The sequence below is a fragment of the Caloenas nicobarica genome, chromosome 2, assembly GCF_036013445.1.
Source record: "Caloenas nicobarica isolate bCalNic1 chromosome 2, bCalNic1.hap1, whole genome shotgun sequence".
Classification (NCBI taxonomy): domain Eukaryota; kingdom Metazoa; phylum Chordata; class Aves; order Columbiformes; family Columbidae; genus Caloenas; species Caloenas nicobarica.
In genome coordinates, this window is record NC_088246.1 from 116379820 (window position 1) to 116405072 (window position 25253).

Here is a 25253-nt window from a genome sequence, read left to right on the forward strand (position 1 = left end):
ATGTTTTTGCATTAAAAACTAAAATCCCCAAACAAGTCATAGACAAGACCTCAGAAGTAAACCTCAGAGTGGGGGTGACAGAAGCCCAGGGAGAAGGGGTGTCATTTCAAACCAACATGTTTTTACATTATATTTCCCCAGAGGCCCACAAACAGATTCCAAGTTAGTTTACACAAGGCTGCTTAACAACTGCTAAGAAAAAAACCAAAACAAACAAAAAACTCAACAACAACTAGAAGACAAACTTTTAAAAACCATTAATCCACTCTGGAAAGTGCAAGAACAGATTAGCGGTGTGCTGAGTGGAGAATGCCTTCAGACAAATTGTGTGACCAGCTTTTGGACAGGCTCATAGAACTATAAGTCAGCAAGCTTCTTCCCTGTCACCAGAAATTAATGTCACTTTGCCAATAGATTCTATTCAAACATATCACTAGCTAAAAGGAAAAAGGTTAACTTTTGAAGTGCACGCTCTTAAGGAAAAAAAAAAGGTAAGGATCCTGCTGTACTACAAAAACATAGTAGGATTCATCTTTTGCCCTATAATAACACTAAGGCATCCTTCTGTTAGCCAAGACCATCTGCCACCCAGAAGCCTTTCATATACGGCACTCGACCAAGGATCTTATCAACAGCTTCAAATTGTAAGCATACTGTCAACACACGTAATACCCTTTTATAAAAGAAAAGCAGCAATATTTACTTATCTTTTCCCTGAATGGAGTCCCAGTATTTGTTATTTTAACAAGCTTCCGTCTGGGCTGCTGCTTAGCTTCTCTGCCCACTCTGGTGACCTATTCAGTCTTGGCTGCTCTAGGAAAGTCTCTAAAAAAAGTTCCCTTCTTTAACTCCCCTATCTCCTAGGTACTTTGGACTCACTAAACTGTTTCCTTTACATACTAATGAAAAGATGTTGTCTTCACAGACCTGTAGTTAGCTTTCTATCTGCAAGGCTGCAGTACAGTGTCAGAAACAAAATGCTTCCACAGGAAGAACACTATGCCATCTGTAAACATTTCATTATCAAGCTACTCTGATTTGTATCTCTCATCTAGAGCTTTAGTATAGATGAAAGACACATACATGCACAGTACTCAAAAATTAGTACAGCAAGAATCATGACGGCATGACTAGAACTGCTGACATTCTAGCAGAAGAAACAACCTGCCAAATGACTTTCTTGCCAGTAGCTTTGTTCCCTTACATGCCATTCCACAGCACAATATAGTCCATGGTCTTCCACAAAACATATTGGTCTTCACCTGGGCATCTGTTTGAGCATAGAGAACCCTCCAATTAACTTGCTACTTTCAAACAAAATTCAAGCTGCACTAGGTATTTCTAGTACATTTCTACTCATATAAAGAGGAGGGGAAAAAAACAGGGCAAGTCAGAGATTCGTACAGGCAATAAAGGTTTTATTGATGCAGAACACACGTCCAGTGTCTCAACACCAGACACTTCTTGCTGTGCCCAGTGTAACTATCAGCTGTCTGAAAACTGCCCTCCTTTCCTCATGTTTACAGGCTGGACAGGGCTTCAGCTGTTTGGGGCATTACCTACAAGCCTTGACACACTGAGGTCTTGCTTTGATTTCCACTACTTCAGTAAGAGCTGCAGAACAGAACGGACAACAGAATTGCTCTGTTGTGCTCCAGTGATTGAAAGGAAGTAAAAAAAAAAAACCCACACAACAAAAAACAACAGGGCTGTCACCTGTTTCAAAGTAGGAGGAGAAAAAACAAACAAACAGAGAAACACAGGCACTAGTTTCATGACTTGAGGGACTAAGGACTCTATGGTTCTAGCACTAGTATAACAGCCAGGCAAGACATGTTCCCCTCCCCAGCCCTAACACAGAAATCAAAAATAACCTCTTTCTTAGCTTCCCTGATTTTAGTTAGGCCCCTCACCTCCTCTTTGTCTCTCCCTCCCCCACACCAAAGGCTCCAAAGTCCTGAAAGAGGTTAATGTAGCTGACTATATTGCCCGGTGGCTGGAAAGGGCTGTTGATGGACTCCAGGACTTTTCTAGACAGATTTGCTCAGCATACTCATATCAATAAGTTATCCCTGGACTGCAGAGTGTCATCACTGCTCTCCTCACCTCCACCCCCACGAAGAAATGGATAATAAGAAGTCTCATTAAGGAGTCATTTGGACAGAGCTTAGAGGCACCTTCTTCATTCATAGTCCAGCAAGGTAGTACGTCTAAGTGATAAAAGCCATGCTCGTACATATGTCCCAGACCACAAAACACACATATATTAAATACAGATATTTGTATCCCAAAGAGCATGCATGCATTCATTCACAAGACACACAGAGACATAATCTAACCTTTGGACATTCAGTTATGTTTCTAAGAAACAGGAAATAAACTAAAGCAACACACTTAACTTCTGGAGATTAATACTTGCTGGTTGAACTGCGTGCCCATTTTTATTTATAGTACATCAGTTATACATACAAGAAATAGCATGTTAAACCATAGTAAAGGTAACTAAAATCCAATGACTGTGACCCATAGTATTTTGACCTTGAAGTTTCTGTAAAAGCGACAAGCTTAATTTGTTATGACAAATTCTACCTAGCTGAGTATGCAGCTCATTTAAACCAAGAAATGAAGAAACCTTTTCTTGAATCCTTTATCCATCAGCTAAGGTTTTTAATCAGCTTGTAAACAAATTACCTTTTCAAAAAAAGCCAAACCCCAAGCTAGAAAGAATGACAACACCTACAAAGGAAGATCAAAGCCACAGACTACAAGTGAAGTTGGCTTACAACTGCCATTTGTTCTAAAGTCATGCAATACAAGCTCTTAATTTAACGGTAAATATAACCTTTGATAGTAAAAGTGAAACTTTGGAGAGTCGAGATACTCATTAGCACACTTGAGCTAGCACTGGTTAATGAAGAAGCAATCTCAAAGAAAAATAAAGCCTATTTCTTTAAAGAACACCTTTCCTACCAGTTTCATACAGCCTAAGTGCATGCAGCTCAAGTATTGGAAATAAATTTTGAACTCGTCTAGAAAATCTAGCAGAGATAATTGTGTGCAAATAACCTTAAGTTAAACTTCTCCTACAACTACATAAAATTACTGCAGAACACAAAAATACTAGCATCAAACTGCTTTTGGAACGCAGGTTCTGGTATCTGCTACAAATAGTACAAGGGAAGTCCTGCTTTGAAACAATACTTACTAACCTTGTGCCAAAGTCACTGCAGAAAACGTTTCAAGTCGCACGAGCTCCGACATGAACACCTCAAAAAACACTCAGATTAAAGCAATCGCATTATCTTCAGTTTTCCCTCATGTTTTAATAGTTCCATGAGAAGTATCTGTGCTCACCTCTATCTTCTCCGCTTGACACAGAAGGGTTCGTCCCAATGTCAAGAAGGAAACAAAAAAAAAAAAAAAAAAACAAAAAACAAAAAACCACCACCGAAACCAGACTCCGAACCCAACCCACCACGCGCGGTACATACCGCGGAACACGATTTGGCAGTCGCTCCGAGACCTCGCCCCAGGCAGCGGCGCAAGCGGCGCCGGGTTGCAGCAGTGGCCGCAGCCGCTCCGGGCAGCGCAGCGGGCAGCCCGTCACCTTGCACCGCGGGCTCAGGCGAGCGCCCCGGCGCAGGGCAGGGGAGCGGCGCCCGCCCCGCGCAGCCTGCGCCCCGCTCCGCGCCCCGGCGCAGCGCGGCGCCAGGGCCAGCGGATCCCTCCGAGCGCGGAGGAAACCCACCCGAAGTAGCTGGTCGGCGGCCAGCTCCCAGCCCAGCTAAAGATGGCCTGACGGGCCGAGCGCTCCCGCCCCTGCCCCGCCCCTGTCCCGCCGCCGGGGCAGGGGCTGCCTGCCCGCCGCTCACGGGCTGCGGCTCCCCGGGTGGGAGCGGGGCGGGGCGGCCCGGCCTGAGCCGCAGGGGACGCGGGTCCCAGAGCCCGCCAGCGCCTCCCTGCACGGAGCCCCGCCGCAGTGGGTTATTTTTGGAAGCTCCCCCACCCACCCCAACCCCCGCTCACCTCTATGGCGTCACAGCAGCTCCCGCCGTGCGGAGCGGTGAGGTCACGGCTCCTCCGGCACGGGTGGCGGGGCAGCGCGGTGCAGGCGGGGTCCCCCCCTCCCGGAGCCGGCACCGCAGCGGCCGCGCCAGCCCCCCGGGCGAGGCACCGGGCCGCTCGGAAGCGTCACCATCGCCGCTACCGAGCCCTGCACGGCAGCACCGGGGGAGAGGCCGCGGACAGATGGAGCATTTGGATATGACGCTCCTGCACCATTTCTAACGCAAGTGGGAGAGAGTTGGACCTGGCTATCTTTTTAGTTCTGTGTTAGCAGCTTCATTTCCATATTGCACAATTACACTACAGCTGATACGGCACAGAGATGGGCAATGCTAAACAAAAAGTCTTCTCTAAAAGGCAAAAAGTGCATTCGCCCGGGTTATCCTTACTTAAGTTGGCAGCCCCTCCTCATTAGTCAAGCAGCAGCTTCTGGTATGCTGACAATTTAAGTCAGAGGGGAAAAGAATTCTCCTTAAAGAGGCAAGATAAAAAGGTACTGAGCTTGAGAACCATTTGTTCCAGAGAGATCCGGATTTCATGGGACATGCACAATACGGTTGAAAGGTTCCATGGAGTAATTAATTCCTCTCTACTCAGAGGAAGTTCTACCAGGGAGTCCCTGTAGGACAAGCTGCAGTCAAACAGTCTCACTGACACTGACAAGAGGCCTGGACACAACAAGAAGGGCAGGAAAGTAACTCTTCAACAGCAGTTGTAGAGTTATCCTTCCTGGACACAGCTTTAACTTAACAACAGCCAATTATCCCCAGAGCAGAGCATTCATGGCAGTTGTTCCCAAATGTTTACCGCACCTAAGCCTCAACTTCACTATTGAGATGATGATCAGAAGAGAAACAAATACTAAAAATATTTTTTTTTCAGTGATTTGGACAAGTGTTTTTTATATTAGAGTTTGATATTTAGAGTTATGCTTTACTACATGGTTTAGTGACAGTATTGGGTTACCAGTTGGGCTCTATTATCTTGAGGGTCTCTTCCAACCAAAATTATTCTATGATTCGATCCAATATACGTGGAAGGAATATTGAAGCATTTAATTGGGGTCCTATCACTTGCTAATGCAGAATCCAATATATTGCTTTTGCAATGCTAACAGAACTACAGTCTAGAAATCAACACTGAAAGGCAAAGAACAGGGCCCTGTCTTATTAAAGACAACAATACCAAATGCTGTGGGTTTAAGAACAATAATTCTCAGGGAACATAACTTTTTCAAAAGGTTCAAATCTTAGGAAGAGATTGCTGCTGTAATTTCCCTTATGAGTTTATGGCATCTTTAAGAGATTGCATCATATTCTGGAATTGCAATAGCTTGAAATTTAAAAATAGCAAGACAAAACTCTCCAGGATCCCATCTTCTCCCTGTCATAACTGACTGATCTCACCAGCTATGGTGGAAATTTAACTTCACACCTCAGCCCATCCCTCTCTGACCAAACCTATGTGCTTCCAGCTTAAAAGAAGCCCTCTGTAACACCTACTGAGACTGTTCAAGTTCAAGTAAGGTGAAATTACAATTTCACCATATGTTTTGCCATACACCACTCTGGAAAGTTATTTTAGTCTGGCTTGAAGCAAGATGCCAACACAATTAAGAAGTACTAACTAACACTGTACACCCACTGTTGTAACAATTTCCCCCTCATCCACAAGTGGAACTGGCAACTTTAATATTAGATTTTCTTATAGAAAAAACTGAATGTAAAAAAACCCAATGCTTGTTCCACTCTGCTAGAGCTTGACTCAAGTCTAGAAGACTTGCAACTAGAGACAAAAAGGCTTGGAAAGGAATGAAAAAAAAAATCTTAAACCAAACCTAAACAATGGAGCCAGTGTTTGCAGCTTACTGTTAACTGGAAGACTACCAGCACCAACACAAACCTCATTTTGAAACACAGCTTACTGATGACAACAAGAGCCTAACTGAGGGATTACTGTCACCACAATACCAGAACAAAAATTTATTCCATGGTACTAGAGTTATCTTCTAGAGGGGAGAAAAAGAACAGATCTCCTACACCAGGAATTAATGAGTTTGACACATATTCCCTAATTGAAGCATTTGCATAATGTTTAACACCATATTCGTCACTAGGAAAACCAGAAGTTCAAGAGAGAGCATTCGCACACCCACTAAGCACATGGTCTGAAAAACAAATTCAGAAGCAATGGTGTTCAACACTTGTTAGCCAGTGCAAAAAAAAAATTCTCAATATTTTAACCTTCAAATCAGTAAAGCAACTGCTTTATAGAATTCAAGCATTCTGTTTGAACATTACAAGCAGCAGTTTGTAAGCAAAATATGGATCTCTTCTGAACACTCAAATACTAAGATATCCTTTTGCAGAGGAATTTAGCTACTTTTTCTCTAGAAGCATGAGTTTTCATCAGACATTCAGCATGCAAAAGGACAGTTTACCAACAACATGAAGTTCCATGGGTGTATTTATTTTTGTAACAGGTAAGCATATAACTAGCAAAATATATTAAGCTATTCAGACCATTTATAGACCCACACAGCATATGACATACCCCTTCCTGCTTTGTGAATAGGTTGAGGCAGTCGGCCAGGGCCTCACATGTTTCCTGGGATACTTCAGAGACCACATCAACTTTTTGCAGGAGGGGAGGAGATATTCCTGAAAGCACAAATGATTAGTAGCATTAAGAGGACATTGTATGCTACAGGATTCTTTTAATTATTTTTTCTCTAAGTAATACAGACATAACATTCATATTCCACATGAAGGCTGGTGCACGGTAAGATTTGTGTGAGGAAAGGGCAAGCAAAAGTAGCACCAAAGGAATGTAAGTTATTTTGCATCCTTTCCCTAGTACTGGTATAAATGGCACATTGAATGGATCAAGTTTCTCTTTCAGCATGGCTTAAAAGACAGAGGTAGTAAGCTATGGCAGCAAGACACTGTAAAAAGTGAGCACCAACAATCTCCTTTTAACCATTTTCTAGATCTAAAAGCATCAAGAGTTTCCAGGTGACAGAACTGAAATAAAAAGGATACTGCACTGGTTTAATTTGAGTTAAAGTGAGAAGTGTAGCTTTTTTTTTTTTTGCCTTCTGCTGTGGTATTATATAGAAGAGAAAAAGCTTACCACAGGGCAGCTGGAGGTTTAGGTTTGAAAAATAGATAGGGAGTTACAAGACTCATCTTCTGGATGAGTAGTACAGCTTGCAGAGCAATTCCATCTCACATCCTGATTTCTATGACCATTTATAGAAGGGGCTACAAGTCTAGAACCAGCAGGAAACTACAAAACCTCATAAATTTGGTAGAAATTATTTAATATTTGAGTTCATCTTTGAAGTTTTGCAATGTGCAGCAATTCCTCTGAAGTCAAGAAAGCCATTCTCTCAGGAAACATACTCGTTGCAAATAAAGTGTTTATTTAGTGGCTGCAGACTCCAGGACCAGTTGTCACCATTTAGTAACATAGGTGATTCAAGTTGGTGTCACAACCATAAGGTTTAAGAGGTCCAGCAGTGACAGTTCTTGAACTTATTTTGCAACTTATATTGCTTGTGCAGGACACAAGATACAGTACATATCCACACATTAATTGTCGTCTTTGATAACAAAGCTCACTACTGACTGGAATTTGGAGTCTCTATGTACAGCAGCTATCAACAACTGGTTGCTCTAGAAGGAGGGACAGCACACTGAGTGCAGGAGCCATCTTTATTTGTAATAAACAATATGCATAAATCTCAAAGATGCCTGGATTTAGAATGGCACGTTGAGACAATTAGGGAGAGAATTTTAAATATCAGGTCCCAAAACAGTCATTTTTATATTACTCAAAAGTTTTTAGGAGAAGTTCCACATGGAAGGACTTTTAACTCAAATTCTCTTTCTTCTGAAAGACTCAAATGCTTTCAAGATACCACATCAATCCAACATGAGAACTGGGAGAGCTGCAGAAGTTCTCTGTTGAGACCTACAGAGGTTACACATGAACCTGGAAACAATTCCCTGATGCATCATGTTACAAACATTCATTGGGAAGAAAACAGGAACTTATTACTGCTATTGGCCAAGATTAGCAGTTTCTAGTAAAGAGACAGTATGCGGTTTTGCTTTACTATGGATTTTAGTTACTTGAGTTCTGTACTTGGAAAAAAAGTATATGTCCTTGCTGGTTCTTCAGGTCAGCAATATGTGGTCAGAGAAACTGCCCCTACATCTAATAAGGGAAGTTATCCACCTCATACTAGTTTTCAAACTGTTTTTTGTTAAGAATTCAGTTTTATTGTATTATTAATTACAAAGGCTTCCCAATAAAACACTCATACGTATTATGAAACCTTACTTTATGAACTAAAAACTCAGTAAAAATTCAGTTAGTGCAACATAGGTTAACATCACACAGTAACCTATTTAGACTCTTTTTAGGAAGGCACAGGGATGAAAGATGAAGAACATTTTTCCTCCCAAAACTGCTATTCTATTACAGACTACAGATTTGTACAGATAAACAACTTGTTCTCTAGTTTAAGCTTCATAAATTTTAGTCACAATATGTAACTAGGACTCAGGTTCAAAGGAGCAACAGTTGAGTGTTCTTACAGAGCTCCTTTGCGTCTTTAATAGGTGAGCAACTTCTGTATATGTTTAAGGCATTAAATGAATCATAGAATCATGGAATGTCCTGAGTTGGAAGGATCATGAGTCCATCTCCTGAAATGAAATGAAACAAGGTCTAATCTCTAACAGCTTGATGCCTGTGCTGTTTTTTGGCAGTTACACTGCAAAAATCCAGGTACGTTAGTTTGTTATTATTTAAAAAGGAGCCAGAGAAGTTCAAATCTGGCATAAACCTCATGGCAGAAGTATGTGGAATATATGCCATCACACCATGCCTCCAGTTCCCTGTATAGTTCTGCAATTTCAGTTGACATCCTGTTTATCATTGCCTCAGCTTTCATTGTGCTTCTACTTAATACAAGACAAGATTTTGAGGGGAAAGCTAGAATAAGACAGCCAGCTCTTTGTACCTGTCAGGGAACACTTATGCTCTGCAATAAGCTACCAACTACACTTTTTTTTTCCAACCTTGAAAGTGAACCCCTATATTATATTCCTGTGATACTGCTTAGTAAGCACTGTATATAAAGACAGTTTTACCACATTTAAAGCCACTGATAGAATCTTTCAATCAACATAGTTATTATATTAGTTGTTTCTCCAAATCTGAAGTCTTAGCTATTCGCAATTATTATAACGTCACTTTATTTGAATATTTTTCAGTGAGGAAAACAGTCCAAATTTTCAAGCTCCTGAAAATTTAATTTCAGTGAATTGAAGCATGTGCTGCTTAAACAAAAAAGTTAGTTGCCTGGTAACAAACTGCATTTTAGAAGACTAAGTTTTACCTTTTGTAGCATCCAAAGATTTAACCATTGCAAGAAAGTCTGAAATCTCTTTACTGAGTCTTTGTTGGCATGCTTGTGCTTTCTGAAAGACAGAAAAAATAGCTAGTTCAGAAGTGCCTTGTTTTCAGTAAAGTTTCCAGGAAATTTTTTAAATCTAGAGAACATTAAACCTTAAAGATTCCCAGTGACAGAGACCAATAAATTTAAAATGAGAGAAATTACTTGAAGTACCTTCAAAGACACACAAGCAAACATAAGATTTATACACATTACACTGCTGACTGGCTTTTGTTTAAATTAGCACAGCAAACCAAACCCCAAAGCTATGATTGTATGTACTGCTTTTGAATATTCCCCCCTTTTCTTATTAAAAAGTTTGTAAACCCAAAAGAGCCATTGCTCATTCTTTGACAAACCTAAGGCCAAAATAAGCAAATACATAGGTTAACTAATGTATGGCAAGTACAGCGACAGGCAGGAACCCACTCCGAGATCACATTCCAAGCCTGCATGTGAACTTGGAATCAGTTATCTGCTAGATAATACCATCTTCTCTGTAAGCTGCTGGGAACTGCCAGCACCATTTTTCCTCCCAGCCCTGTCCTGCTTTGGTCTACTTTGAGTTCTTGTACCAAAAGGTATGCTACAAGACGTGAAGTTCAGTCACACGAAGATTTTTGCATTGCAGCATCAGCTTTCCTTTAAAGTAAAAAGTTTTAGAAGTATGTGTGTGGCAAAAAGTAAGACTCACAGGCTGAATGCTAGAATTATCAAGGAAGACTCCTTTCCATTGCAGGTCTGAACAATCACTCTACAGCACATCTAGCATGACTTGAGGTGTTAAGGGATAATTTCTAAGCCACTGCATTGCCTATTTTAGAGAGGCAGAGCTTGCTGAAGGTTAGCTTTGTTATCGTCCAGTCTTGCTGTTACCCAGTACAGTACACAAGGCTCCCTCTCCTGGCTGAAGGTCTCAAGCAACTTTCTACCTTGCAGCAGTGGCTGGTAAAACTGAAACACACAACCCTGTAGCTATGACAAACATGCCATTTTATGGTGACAGTCCGAACAGGAATACATGACAGTAAGCAGTGCAAATGCAAGCATCATTTACGTGTCTGCAGAAAGAAAGAATCATTACTTTTGGCCAAAGTACACTAAAGTATTTCAATACAAAACAGTACTAATCTGCAACTGTGTAGATGTGTGAGCCAAATAAGTACTTGGTACATACTTTCAGAGTATCCTGTAGGTCTGTAACAGACACCGCATCATCTTCCTCATCATCACTACTCAACTGTTCCTGTGTGCAGTAATGAGTGCTATATGCAGAGTGGTCTTCTATTGCTTCCAGCCAACTCTGAATAGAAAAAACACCAGAGTTAATATACATTTCAAAGGTCATCCCCAGAAGGCAACAGCATACATACAAAAGAACCAATTAGAATTTTCTATTCGTGTAAATAAGATATTCCTTAGTAAAATGACACACCTTAATGAGAAGAAAATAGATGGTTAAAATCGTAACATATTCAAGATGAGAATCTGTGGTCAGAGTGCTATCTAGGACTTAATTGATGAACTGATGAAACTAAGGATAAATGCCACTCACACCTCAGTCTATCCAAGGTCACATAAGAAAATACTGTAGAAAAATGTATTTTGCGTCTTTGGGTTTCTGTTCAGAGAGCAAGGTCCCTGCAACAAAGTCTGCCTTCTTATGCATGATAAGCTCTGTGTACAAAATCTCAAGCACTATCTTAATTAAGAGGTAGATTCTTCTCCTGTTCCTAGAATCACAGAGGGGCTGAGGTTGGAAGGGATCTCTGGAGGTCCTCTAGTTCAACCCCCCGCCCCGCTCAATTAGGGCCAACCAGAGCTGGTTGCCCAGGACAATGTCCAAATGGCTTCTGAACATCTCCAAGGAAGGGGACTCCACAGCCTCTTCGGGTAACCTGTGCCAGTGCCTGGTCCCCCTCACATTTTTTATGATGTTCAGAGGGAACCTCCTGTGTTTCAGTTTGTGCCTACTGTCACCAGGCATCACTGAAAAGAGCCCAACTGTTCTCTTTGCCCCCCCGCTTCCTTCAGGTATTTACATACATTGACAAGATCCCTCTGAGCCTTCTCCAGGCTGAGCAGTCACAGCTCTCTCAGCCTTTACTAATATTAGAAATGATCTGGTCTCTTTAATCATTTTAGTGGCCCTTTGTTGGGCTCTCTTCGGCATGTCCGCGTATCACTTATAGTGGGAAGTCCAGAACTGGACACAGTACTCCAGTTGCCTCCACCCCTCCATCTCTAGTTGGTACACCTATAGAAGTACAATAGTAACTACAATACAAATAGCCCTAAAAAAAACCCCCTAGTCTCTTGTTTCAGTCCCACCTTTTAAGAAAATATAATTTATGAGTTCATCTTAGAGAACAGCCAAGAGTAGAATGTACCATTAAACATTCTTTTGTGCAGGATAATGAACTATGAAAGAAAGTGCAACAGAAGGAAGTTGCAACAGAAATTTACCACATGGAGAAGTTAAAGAAAAAGAGGACGTTAAACTACAGGGCAAAATACAGACACAGAGCTGGAAAACAAGGTGGCACTAATTCTAAAGATGATAATGACAATCTGTCCATTTTTTACTATTCAGTCTATAGTGCTAAAAGATTCAATATACGCACTTTTGTTACCAAGTCTTTATGATCAAGATACTGAACTGCCCACTAATGCATCCATAGCAAGTGGAATGCAAATTACTAATTACAGAAGTTACTACATTTTAAAACCTTTGATAGTCATTATTACCTCTCTAGTTTGAGAAGGAAGGCTATTTTTAGGAATCTTGAAACGATGCACAGTGTCATCAAAACATCTGACAGAAAAGAAGCAACTGTCTGTAGATTTTACCTAAGGCAATGTGATGAAAAGACAAAATTAGTATAATGAATCACTAATAAAAGACAAAACTCTTAAGAGTAAGCAATTACTCTTAACTCAGAAGTGTTTGCCTCAGTTTTAAGGTGAAATAACTATAGCTACAAACTGTGTTGTCTTGCACTTATCATGAATGAGAATATAGAGGTTCTTTATGTCAAAATATTATATTTGCATTTATTGGTACCACCCGATTCAGGCAAAATCTCAGCAATAGTGTGAGACCATTGATATTACAGAATTTGTAGACGGAAAAGCAAGAATCACTCTTCATGTAATAAAAATGTATATAACCTTAGTTAAAACAGAACTTGTGATGCCAATCTACAGGTCAATTATAGAATAAGAAGTATTGAAATGAACCTAAATGCATTTTCCTTAAGCACTTCATCTTCCTTTTTATTGTAAGTGAAACCTGGCTTGCTTTCCCTGCATCTATTCCTTCCGAAAGAGATTCCCACAAGCATAACAGAATTAAAGGAAGTTTTCCAAAAGTCAAACTCAGAATTAATTTGCTCTCCAACTGAGATCATCTTAAGTTACACAGTCAGTCACAAGCAGCCAGTGACAGCTACAGGAGGAACCAGAGCTTTGCTGTTCTCTATCACATGTTCCAAACAGAAGAGGCGTGCTTTTAGGAAGCCTTATGTTTGTTCAAATCTTCAAGACTTTGGAAAGAAGTGAAGGAGCTTTGTGGCCACTTTACATATAAGAATACTTTACTTGACAAGAACCAGTGTTTCTTGCAACAGCACAAGCTTTTTCCCTTTTTTATAACAAAGGTATGCTTAGTAAACTAGCTGAAGTTTTCACTGTCTAGGTACAGAATACCATCACATAAAAAAACCCCAGTAGTTTCAAATCATTTCACTTCCTACCGTGCAGACAGCTTGTGTTAGATGCTTGCATCCCTGACGGTGATCATTATTCGCTGCATCAGCTCTTTGAAAGAAAAAGATATTTACTACAGTGAAGATGGGAATTATTTAAATAGCTTTTCAGAAATTTAAACACAGAACTTACTGTCTCCGATACCAGGAAAGGACTCCATGTTCTAGGACTATCCAGTAGAGTTTCCAACCAAAAAACCGTGAGCTCTAAAAAAAAAAAAAAATTTAAAAAAACCAAAACACACAAATAAAAAAGGCCAGGTAAGGTTCACAGCCGAAGAGTTATTATCCCCAGTAAGTCTGACAGCTTGAAGGCTATTACATAAAACTGTCAGTCATTAGGAAAATATTCTAGGCTTTACATATCTTGATGATCACAGCAACCTGAGAATACTATTACAGTGATATTCTCTTTTTTGGAAATACCTAAAGACAAAAGTTTTGTTAGCCTGCTATTCAGTAAGAACCGAAATATTAAAATGCTGTATTTTTTAGTGTTACAGGAGTTGCTGATCACCGCACAATTCTACTTTATAAACTCAAATGAGAAACAAAACACATCAAGATACTCAAATACAATATTTTACCCTTCACAAGCTTTAGTACATAGGTCTGGTTTAAAAACAGTTCCTTATACTACAATTGTGAGTGAATACATAGGAAAGTTTACACTGAAGAAAACTTCAGTTATTTCATTAAGGAACACAAAAATTAAGCTGATTGTAGAAGACTGAAAAAGCTTTTTTTTTTTTTAAGCACAGGAAAAAAGACTCATTTGAGTATCAGAGCAAAACAGGCTTTAAACAAGCATTTGACTGATATCTCAGTCCTCAGTTTTAACATTTCCAGAAAGTGGTGAACTTGTGGAAAAATATTAGTGACGGATTTTTAAAGATTAAGGCATCTATTCAGGAAAGAAAAACCAATTTTGTCTGCCATACAGACAAGGAACAAAACCTTACCACAGTGAAGCTTTGCCACAAAAATTACCAAGAAATGAAGAGAGATTTTTCAGGGCTGAGGTTAAGATCAGAGTGCCACGAATCTAGTAACTGCTGCACCCAGCCAGCCCATCTATAATTTATCCAACATACTAGATTAAATTCAAGTCATTTAACAAATGTATTATCGAAAGTTCCCTCATTCATCAACTTTCATTTAAGTACAGAAAAGGACATACTGACATACTTTGAGATATTATTAAAAGAAGCTATTTTAGAAAAGGAAATAAGACACACCTTCCATAGGAGACCTTCATATCGTCTCAGGGGTTTGTTGATAACCTGCATGGAAAGTAAATTTCATGTAGGAATAGCTTCAGCTAGACAGCCTTGGTGTTTTAAATGGACAGAAGAGTTCCTACCTTTCCAGTTTTACCTCCCAGTATCAGTTTCATTTCTGCACCTTGGGCTAGATCAAGGGGTGTCTGATCTGTTTAGTAACCAAGACGAGGCATAAGAATTTGATGCAAATAAACCTAGATGTACTTAAGTTAAAAAATAATCACTCTGACACTGCATTTACCCATTAAAATGTGGTCCCACAAGCATCTGCATTTACTTGGCACTGTCCTTCAGAGTTCTGCTAGCCACAGACAGGCCCTTGCTATTACTTAAGTTTGTTTTTAGCTCTTCAGCTACATAAACCAGCTCAGAACATTCACAAATGTCAAGATAGAGGCATCTCTAAGCAGATGACAAGTACACAGTTTGCATAACATCTGTGTAAAGTTTTCCTGGCTTTGCTCTCATTAGAAGCCTTCTTCTGAAGAATCATTTTGTCTAAGCTACATCTTCAATCTCATAACTTTTTTTGTTACCTGTGTTCAGTTTTTAGCATCAAGAAAACAAAAACCAAGCACATTTCATGGTTAAGACAGACAGCAGGTAAATTTTCTAGAAATGGGTAAGTTCGGAAACGAAAAGCATTTATAATAAGTACTTTGCTACAGTTCTTCCATCTCTTGCAATTTAGTCAATGTTGGGCTTCCTTTATTAGTGATACAAAGCTTGTAAAGCATAAGATTTTCCCTGAACACTAAGTGTTAAGTACCATGGCTTATAAAAGCTGTTAAATTTCTGTCTCCTCTTAATACTTTATGTACTTCCATTTGGTACTCACCGTTTTTGTTTCTTATTTTAGGATCTGCTCCATTTTTTAGAAGTTTCAATGCACAGTGCTTATGTGCACGGTATGCTGCACAATGCAATGGTGTGTTCCCCATCTGATCTGTACAGTTGATATCAGGTGGTTTGGGCTTGTTCAACTGGAAAAAACAAAGTTTTGCTTACTTATCCATCTTCTTCCCTCTCCAGATACCACATTCATTCTTTTGAAAGTCAGCTCTTCCTAACTAGGATGCTTCAGTGTAGATCTAGCAACAAAGAGGGCATGTAGCAAGCATTATGAGAAGGGCAAGGACTATAGCAATCAAGCAAGATGTTCAGCTAGGGTGAAGAACAGGTTTTTTGCTTGCTATACCCCTTCCACCTTTACTGCACAACATGGAAACATTTATCCTGCTCAATTGCACAGTGCCAGAGAGAGCTCCCCAGCACTGCAGTTCAGTCATTTATACTGGTAGAATGGTGCTGTTTGATTCCACTGTCAAAATCTACTCCCAGGCACAGTCTGAAAGCACAGGCCAGTGCTAAATCCAGAACAAGTTTGTATAACCACCCTGTTTCAGGGAGTAAGAACTTTGTACAGAAACATGAGACACCTGCCAGTCTCAGTGACAGAGCTATCCTAGGCCATTTAGAAGCTCCTAGTATCGGCAGTCTGCAACACAAACCGTTTTGCTGCATTCTGAAGTCTAACAATTGTGGGAACTTTGATTAGAACAGCTATATAACTGAGGGGAAAAAAAAAAAAATCTGAGTTTTACTTGGACAAAATGTAAACATTGAGAAACTGAAGAGAAGGGTCATTCAACATGACACTACTAACTGCCCTAAATTCCCACTACACTTCTACTCAAATATGTAGCTATTTGATGTGTACATGGAGGTTGAAGTAGATGATCATTAAAGGTCCCTTCCAACCCAAACCATTCAGGGCAATATCAGCCATTATAGTTACGCTTCCAAGCCAAATGGGACTGCCTTAATAGGAAGGCTAAGTCACTGTCAAGCAGTTCTAGGAGACTAGAGTCACAAGTGCATGACAGCAATTTTAGAAAAACTCCGTTTAAGCCTTCTGCATTACCATATGCTATCTTAGAGAAATTACTCCATAATAAATTGCTGCCATGGGAATGCTGTTAAGTTAGCATCAACACATTTATGTGCCTCAGAAATAGTCCTATAAGGATAAGCTCCTACAGTTGTTATTAACGGTTCAACTGAAAAGAGAACACAAGTCAAGAAGAGACAGCTTGTGGAAGTATAACCTCATACTGAGGCCAAATACTTGAGTTCCTGAGGACTCCTAGATTTTAGCTCTTTCCAGCCAGCTGGTTTACATCTTCCTTATTTCCACCTCTCCTGACTTCTTGCTTCCACACCTTTTAAGCCACATACTTGTGCTTTCAGCTGCTTACACCTTGTTACAAGGCAATATTTTGAAGAAATTTTGATGCATCAACTTGCGAGATAAAAAACTCTCTAGTCTTTTCAGTAAGTGTACAGTATGTTTTTGAGAGCTCACACGAAGAACACACTGATGTTGCCTCAAGCAGACTAAAAAGCCTGGGTCAAGATTCTGCTACTGAAGGTCTAACTTCTAGTAGCAAAACATACTGTGTTCTAGTGAGAATCTTGACAGAAGTGAAGCACAAAAGGCACCTCCAATAGCAGGAGCAGTTAAAGTGCATGCAGGAAGAGGAGAAAAAAAATGGTTCCAATTCTAACGTGAAGGTTTAGAGAAACTGCACCATTAAATTATCTCTTCTAGACAATTATGTTACAATATGCAGTACAGTCTTTTTTGGTAAAAATAACAAAAAAGACAAATTAAGGGTATCTTTCAAGTAAGTGGCACTCTGTTCCAAAAGCAGGGTAGTAGAGAATAAATGCTGGTGTCTTATGTCTCACAATAAAAGTAGATGTAAGCAGATAAAGTTTCATGAGTATAACAGTCTGCTAATTGAAAAAAAAAATACACTGGGAGCAAAAAGGCCTGAAAATCTGTAGGCAAAGTGTAAGGAATTCTTAAGATAACAGGCAGTTCAGAAAAGCTACACAAATTCTCCACAGAGTTATTAACCTGAAGGTAGGAAAGTCAAGGAGGTTTACACCATATAGCTGTAAGTGGAGAAAGTTCTTTGAAGTTCCTCAAGAGTCAGCAGGAGTTTTAAAATTGCGGTTCAATGTTTACAGGTCTCAAGTACTCGGTGCAGGATTCCAAGACAAACCTGTTATGACTTTAAAAGTGCCTTGGGCTCAAAAATGTGGTAAGTACTTCAAAAAGTTTTAGAGGTCAATGTATAGCTATCTTCAAATATAGAGAGCTCAATTATACTAAATATTAGAAAAAAACCAAACACTTAGAAATGAAAATGTTTGCAGGAAGAGTTACATGTGCATGCATGGTCACATGCCACATGAGAGAAAGCACAGATCTTTACTGACAGATTTCTACAAGGAGTCACCTTTTTTTGAATTTTTTCCACATCAGTTTAAGGCTTAGTCAGCAGGCATACAACATCTAATGCCACAAGTGTTACAAATTACCAGAATCAAGAACAGATCACTTATGCCAGTGTATTAATTACAATTAGTACAATTATGCCAGTGTATTAAGGCACTGTTCTTCCACATCTTAAGTACTGTGTACAGCTCTGATTCTCTCTCCATTTCAAATAGGACAGTGCAAAAAGTACACATAAGAATTACAAGGATGACCAAAGATTTAAAAACAGTTTCCACACAAGTTAGAAAGACAAGGCCTCTTCAAACTAGAAGAGATAAATTTAGATGATGGAAATAAATTTTGAATAGGTGTTCCCCCTGGCTTCTAGGCAGAAGAGAACATAAAATTTCTCAGTATATAAATCTCACATTTGTGAATTTTCCATTAGAAGTAAGTAGAAGCATTCAGACTGCATTGATGCTTTAAAAGGTTTTACTACAGGTGCTAACTAGGTAGAAAATGTTCCATACCACATATGTCTTACTTCCAAGGAAACTCTTCAGGCCTCTCAGAAGTTGCTTCAAAACCCAATTTGATATGGTCCTGAGCAACTTGCTCTAGTTAATTCTCCTCTCCAAACAGGAGTTGCACTAGCTCATATCCAGGGACACCCTCCAGTCTCAATTATTCTGTGATTTGCTTCTCCAATAGCCTTACCATCACATGGTATTGTTCAGCTTGAATTACTGCGAGGGTGCACACACACGTATGCAGTTTTCAGGTCCCACTCAGCATGAAATTGTGTTGTGCAGATGACCGTCCATTAAAATTAGAGACTTCAGCTGCAACAGATGCTAATGACAAAAGCTTACTTTCAAGATTTAAAATAAGCCATACTGTGGTGAAAACCTAAGCACCCACAAGATTAGGGTATCCACAAAAACATAACAAACTTAAGTCAGTTGATCTAGAATCAGCACACTGCTATTTACAACTAACTCAAGAGTATTTAGAAACATTACAGAAGCTGAAAACCATTGTTTTGCAGCCTGCAACAAGGAGGCTGGAAAACCTGTGAAGGTTCAGCACCAGTGCACAGCATTAATATTCTGAAGTCACAGCACTTTGAAATGCAATGCCTAATGTCACATGTTGTTACATCTGCATTATGGCTTGAACCACTTGACACAGAAGTATTACAAGCACTTGAATTCTTACCAAGGCAGTCAGTTTCCCTGTTTCCCCCTCTCTTGCTGCTCCTAAAAGTTCTTCTTCCAGTTTCCTTTCTTGTGTCCTTTCCACTGCTTTTAAAGAAAACCCACATACACAAATTTCAGGTCAGTCTCAAAGTAGCAAGTACATATAAATTACAGCATTTGAGAAACTATATCAAAACAAGCCTAGAGAAACAAGAGTTTCCAGTATTATTTGTGACAGGTATAAATGGAATATTTATTCAGAAAAGTCTGTGTCAGAGCAAAAATATGTTCGAAACCATGTAATATTTGAGAAGATGTGTGTATACACATCTACATATATATATATTATTTTTTAAACACTCACAACCCAACCTCACTCCCTAGTAAAAGGGAAAGCAGGGGAACTACATGACACATCAGACCTTCCTTGTGTTCTTTTCAGTTTCTCTTCTACTCTTCCTATCATCCTACAGAAATTTTATTCTTTAACAATCCAGCAGGTAAGCAGCAGTAAGGGCTGTTATCTTCGCACGTGCATGTAGACTCAGAACAGAGATCACTTCACAAATACAGTCTGTGGTATTGGACACAGAGCTTTAGGGGTATCACATAATAATACCAGGAAGCACCACAGTTCTTGAACTTTCTAAAACTCTAAGCAGTGAGCCTATGTAAGTATTTGGACACCATTTCCCTCACTTTCAACACCTGTGAAGCCGAGGAAATGAGGGGAAAGGTTTTTACTTTTTTTTTCCCCTTTGACATAACTCCTAAGACTGTAACAGCAAGTCCTAAACTTCATCCAAAACTATGTCACCTTTGCAAACTGTTCAGAATTTTGCTCTTCAATGATTTTGTTGACAAAGTCACTTAGATTCTTGACTTGAATTTTGCCCCTTCCAGTGAGCTAAGGCTTGAACTGCCATGTCTCATTCAGAGCTGTAGCAAGGGTTGCCCCAACAGGACTGAAATAGTTACTTGAATAATACTATTGGCATTTATGATAACTCTCCAAGTCACCTGCAGACATATTGGGGAAAAAACAAAAAACCAAAACCAAACCGTCAGTACTACAGACTGGAACCAAAAACTTCAACTTTTTTCTTTCCAGTGACCAAATTTAAAGAGAATTCAATTGAGCTGCTTTAACTTCCAAGAGAAAAATCAGTTTTCAGAATGTACAAGTGTTGGAAAAAAACAACAACAACCACCCACAAACAGGCTATCACCTATTAAGGTTACCTTCCAACATATTCCTTATGTCTTTATCATGAGTAACTTCTCTTGCAGTCTCTCCACTCCCATTAACAATAGAAGTATCAGCATTATGCTGCAAGAGTAACATCACCACCTCCTGCAAAACAAATTGCAAAACACTGCTTATCTATCTCTTGTTATGGCAAGGCCACAATCGGGCTTTTTAGCTATTGACATTCTGCAAGATGAGCTGTGTAATGGCTTTTCACCACTGCTGACTTCTGACAACAGGAAGGGGTGTTTCAGAGAGATTGAAGAGTGGGACTAACTGCAACCTCCTCTCTCACATCAGTCAGGCTGCAGGAACTAAGAGGAGATTAGTTGTGACTGAACAGACCCGCTCCAATTCAGCAGCTGATGTACCTGGTGCGAATTCTGAATTTTACAGCTAAAAATAGTATGAATGGCTTTTTTGATAAGAGTCTAAGTGGTCACTCGTTCAGAAGGGCCAAGAGGTTATCCATAGAGGTAGTACAAACTTGCGAATTATGGCAGTGCATGAGGAACAATCAAACTAGTCTCATGTTACAGGCCTATAAAAAGCTTTTTAGTTTTAGTTTGCTATGAAGAAATAGCACTTCCAGACACCAAATGGATGGACCAGCGTGGCCTCATTTATATTTCTTTCCTCCAGAAGTCACCAAGATTAAAACAATGTGGGTTCTGTCTGTGTAAATATGTGGTTAGTTAGGAGAAATAATCCCTACTTCTTCTACTGTGTCAAACATACCAGTTACAAACAGAAATTAATCTATTGTACTTCAGCAACAGATGAAAGATCTTTACACTGGTTTCCACATGCTAATTAGCACCTGCACCTAGAGGTAGTGCTACGCTTCCACGTTTCCTCTGACACACAGCAGAAGAAAAGCAACATCAGTTAGTTACACAACTGATGCACAGTGTTACAGTGGAAGATAATTAGTAATTAATTGACAATATACACCCAGGAAAACCACTGACCAATCTTTTCCCATCTTCAAGAAAAAAATATTTGTACCATGTTTTTGTTCCTGACAGAGTTATACCAGCTAGGCAATGTGCCTAGTTCTTTTGAACACACTGTACCAAACCAGACAATAAGTCATTTTGAGACACCATAAAAACATCTTTAAGTGATTTTATTGCTAGTATTTCCTTAATAACTCTATGATTGAGGCTTAAAAAAAGCCAACATACTTTACCTTACGTCCTGTGAAAGCCGCACGATGGAGTGGAGTGTCCCCCATGTCATTCAGCACATTCACATCTGCACCAGCCTAAACAAGAAGACCAAAAGACATCTGAACGTCCTTCCAACAAGAACTACACAGCTATTCCCCTGACTGGGGGAAAGGGAGAACAGGACGCTAAGGTAGGCCTCGTGGTAAATCAGATCAGAACTGTAATACAGCCATCCTGGAAATGAAGATAAAGTACATATGTAAGACTCATAACCAGCATTCTAGAAACTGCTTCAAAAAGGAAAAGCTTCCTGCATTTTTCCAGGCATCTCTCTCACTTTTGAGAACAAGGTATATGGAAAACAACCTTAACATAGAGGGTAGCGTTGGTTTGGTTTTTGTTTTGGGTGCTTTTTGAGGTTTGGTTTGGTTTGTTTTTAATGGAGGGAGGTGTTGGGAAAAAAAGAGAAAACCACAATCAGCTTACTGAAATAACTGAGTGGACTGGATAACATATATACATCTATTATTGCAGATGTATACACAGTAGCACCAGCCTCCTGGTGCTCCTGATTTAACAAGTGGTATTATCTCTAGGCACTCACTGCTGCTCTTGCACTTGAAATGAAAACTTCCATGTCAGCATTAAGATGGTACCATCTGAAACTTAACCTTTCTTCTTCCTTTTCTCTTCCACAATCTTTGTTTTAAGCCCCCCTTCCTCTTGTCACGCACTTTCTTCATCCTGTACCTTTTCTCTGGAAGGACGACTGCTTGCCACAGGGCACAGGCACTGTTTCAGGAAGCCAAGAAATCCTATTCTCCTTTCTTTAAGCATTTCTTCTACATTGCTTTACCTAACCTCTCAAAGGGTCAGAAAGAGGGTAGGACATATTTAACTTTATCACATATATTTAGATCACATAACTTAGCCAGTCACTGCTGCCTGCCTTAAGTTAACTAAGGAACAAGACTCTAGCTCCAGAGCTCTGTTTCTGATACCTCATTCACTTGTTCTCTGAGCACAACATCTTGGCACAAGTACACAGAGTCATCTATACATGGCCAGCTTTCAGAGCTGCACAGCTGCTTTTATTATCCAACTTGCTCTTTAAATTATACCCTTTCAAGAGCCCTATCAACAAAGAAGAAAGCACAAAGTTACATACATTCTTTCCTACTCTGGAAATGTTGATACATGCATTAAGTGACAAAACTTTAACTTTTACTTTGAGTAGCCCTCCTGGATTGAAAACAGCATTATTTACTGAGTAGGTGTGTAGGCTAGAGAAGAACTTCTCAAAAAAATTTCAACTTTTCTTCCTGCTTTAGAGTAATGATTATGGCTGGTGGCCTTCATTCTGAATGCAATTTCAAGCTTAGATTAGCTAACTTTGTATTTGAGGCTGTTGAGCATGTTCCTGCCATCTACAGCAAACCCCTTCAAACAGGAATAGGGTTGGTTGAAGCTACCCTTAGAGCTGAGGATAAAAAAAAATAAACTCAGCCAGAAACAACTGCAAATGCAGTACAGACATGGCTAAGAAGATAGGAGTTGTTCAGCTTTGACCACAGAGCTTAATCATTTCAAAGTTTATCACACAGTTCATTATTTCAAAGATGTTAAAGAGAAATAATGAGTCAAACTATGTCAGCCTGTGCCTGGAAAGAAACACATACAAGTTACTTCACACAGAATTCTGGACATGTTTCTATGCACAACATACAATCATAACGGATTCTTTTGTATTTGAAACACTTTAGCCTTTCCTGCAACTCAGTAAGTGAAACTGCCTAAATTACACACTTTATATACTACATTAAGCTAGATCAGGCCCTCAAAGCATTTGCATTACTACTATCAGATGATGGCTTACCATATGCACATATCCACTGAGCTTGAAAAGGACTGAAACTTTCGCAAATGCATACCTATATCCTATACATCTTTATTTCCTATATTCAGATGGTTACATAGACAAACACACATAACCCATGAGAAAGTTAGCTAAGTACTGATAACTGTAAATACTCTTCAGATAGCAGCTGTATACTACTGTACAGACTTCCAGTGTCACTATATTGTGTCCTTGTAAATGGGGCTGATCTTAATATTGCAACTATTTCATTCCTTAGTTTTAACAATCTCTAAGTTATGTGCAAATAAACTGTAGGAAAGGCTCGACCTCTCTACAAAGCCACCTTTCTTCATTCACAAAAACTCAAATACTAACTGCTTCTAGCATAACAAAGAATCTTCTGCCTTATACACAGAGGCAAACAGAAATATACCTTCAGCAAATCCTCCACCACAACAGCATGTCCAAAGTAGCACGCAAGGTGAAGAGGCGTCCAACCCATATTAGATTTACTTCTGCCTAAAAGACAAAACAGGTAAATTAAGTTTAGGTCACACAATACAAAAAAAAAAATCTTGTCATGTGCTTGGAAGTTGGCATGGATGATCATTCTTCACGGTAACAGAAGAGCAAGGAGGCTGGAAGCATCGATACGATTCACAGCATCTGAATTACTAAATCAAGATGCAGTTTGAGAACCTTAGATTCAAATCTACATAATCTTTCTCAAAGCAGAAAGTCACGTAGTCTGACAGCGAAAGAAACTTTTGTTTACATGCAATACTTTGTTCTTCCAACAGTAGCAAGAAGCTTCACTTTCATTCACTATGAACATAGCACATGCAAGTACACATTTCTTTTGTTTATCAGAAACCAGCCTGGTTTATCTGATTTGAAACCCGGCACACAAATGGGAGGTAGGACAATCCATCTTCCAAACAGATGATTCAAACCAAAACAGACAGAATGGCCTAATGGTAGGAGTTTTTGTTGTCTTGTGCTTGCACATGATTTTGATAGCCTTATTTAGTATCATGATTTGAAATCTTTGTGCACTGTAGAACTCTTGTACCATCTACAGCTGCAAACCTCTGCAGGAATGGTAAGCATAAAGCAGACACAGAAGTAACCATGCAAAGGAAACTATCATTTATTCTTGAAAAAGCATTTAAAGCATGTCCTGGAGGACTGGCTGTATGAATGAAATTCATGAACTGTCCTACAATCACTTCTTTAAAAACAAGATATGAAAAGAGATTACCAATTTAACAACTCATGTTAGTTTCCAATTCTAACACTCAATTGTACTAAGCAAAGCTGATTTGTGCTTTGTTTTTACTGAGCAACAGACCCATAGCATTTCAAGAGCCATTGAAAAGCAATCACTTTGTATTTGGAAGGAAAATGAAAATAAGGCATTAGAAATGGTTTTGAGGTTACTGCCACAATTAAGTTTTCCCTCTTCACGTATCCTCAAACATTGAAGTCTGGAACATGCATAACATTAGTTTGCCCTGAGGGGACAAGCCACTAGGAAAAGTAAAAAGAGAACTACTGATCTTGCAAGTCCATCATTCTTTCTGCTCTCATATTACAAATTAACATTACAATGTGGTTCACAGCCAATTATTTTCCCATTTCACAGAATCACAGAATCACAGAATGTTAGGGATTGGAAGGGACCTCGAAAGATCATCTAGTCCAATCCCCCTGCCAGAGCAGGAACACCTAGGTGAGGTTACACAGGAAGGCGTCCAGGCGGGTTTTGAATGTCTCCAGAGAAGGAGAATCCACAACCCCCCCTGGGCAGCCTGTTCCAGTGTTCCGTCACCCTGACTGAGAAGAAGTTTCTTCTCACATTTAAGTGGAACCTCTTGTGTTCCAGCTTGAACCCATTACCCCTT

General features: G+C 39.6%; 1 protein-coding gene across 5 annotated transcripts in view; it reads right to left on the reverse strand.

Annotated features, from left to right (window-relative positions):
• The window catches only part of OSBPL1A (oxysterol binding protein like 1A), a 77578-nt gene that overhangs the window by 42794 nt on the left and 9531 nt on the right, over positions 1–25253 (reverse strand). For all 5 annotated transcript variants that reach the window (XM_065627899.1, XM_065627897.1, XM_065627896.1 and 2 more), the window contains 13 exons: positions 23783–23868; positions 21512–21586; positions 20313–20424; positions 19090–19175; positions 15421–15565; positions 14663–14730; positions 14538–14582; positions 13433–13506; positions 13288–13351; positions 12281–12382; positions 10710–10835; positions 9476–9557; positions 6619–6725 (listed from right to left, as the gene is read on the reverse strand). In XM_065627899.1, the coding sequence (XP_065483971.1) occupies positions 6619–6725; positions 9476–9557; positions 10710–10835; positions 12281–12382; positions 13288–13351; positions 13433–13506; positions 14538–14582; positions 14663–14730; positions 15421–15565; positions 19090–19175; positions 20313–20424; positions 21512–21586; positions 23783–23868 (1172 nt within the window). The remainder of the gene's footprint in view (positions 1–6618; positions 6726–9475; positions 9558–10709; positions 10836–12280; positions 12383–13287; positions 13352–13432; positions 13507–14537; positions 14583–14662; positions 14731–15420; positions 15566–19089; positions 19176–20312; positions 20425–21511; positions 21587–23782; positions 23869–25253) is intronic.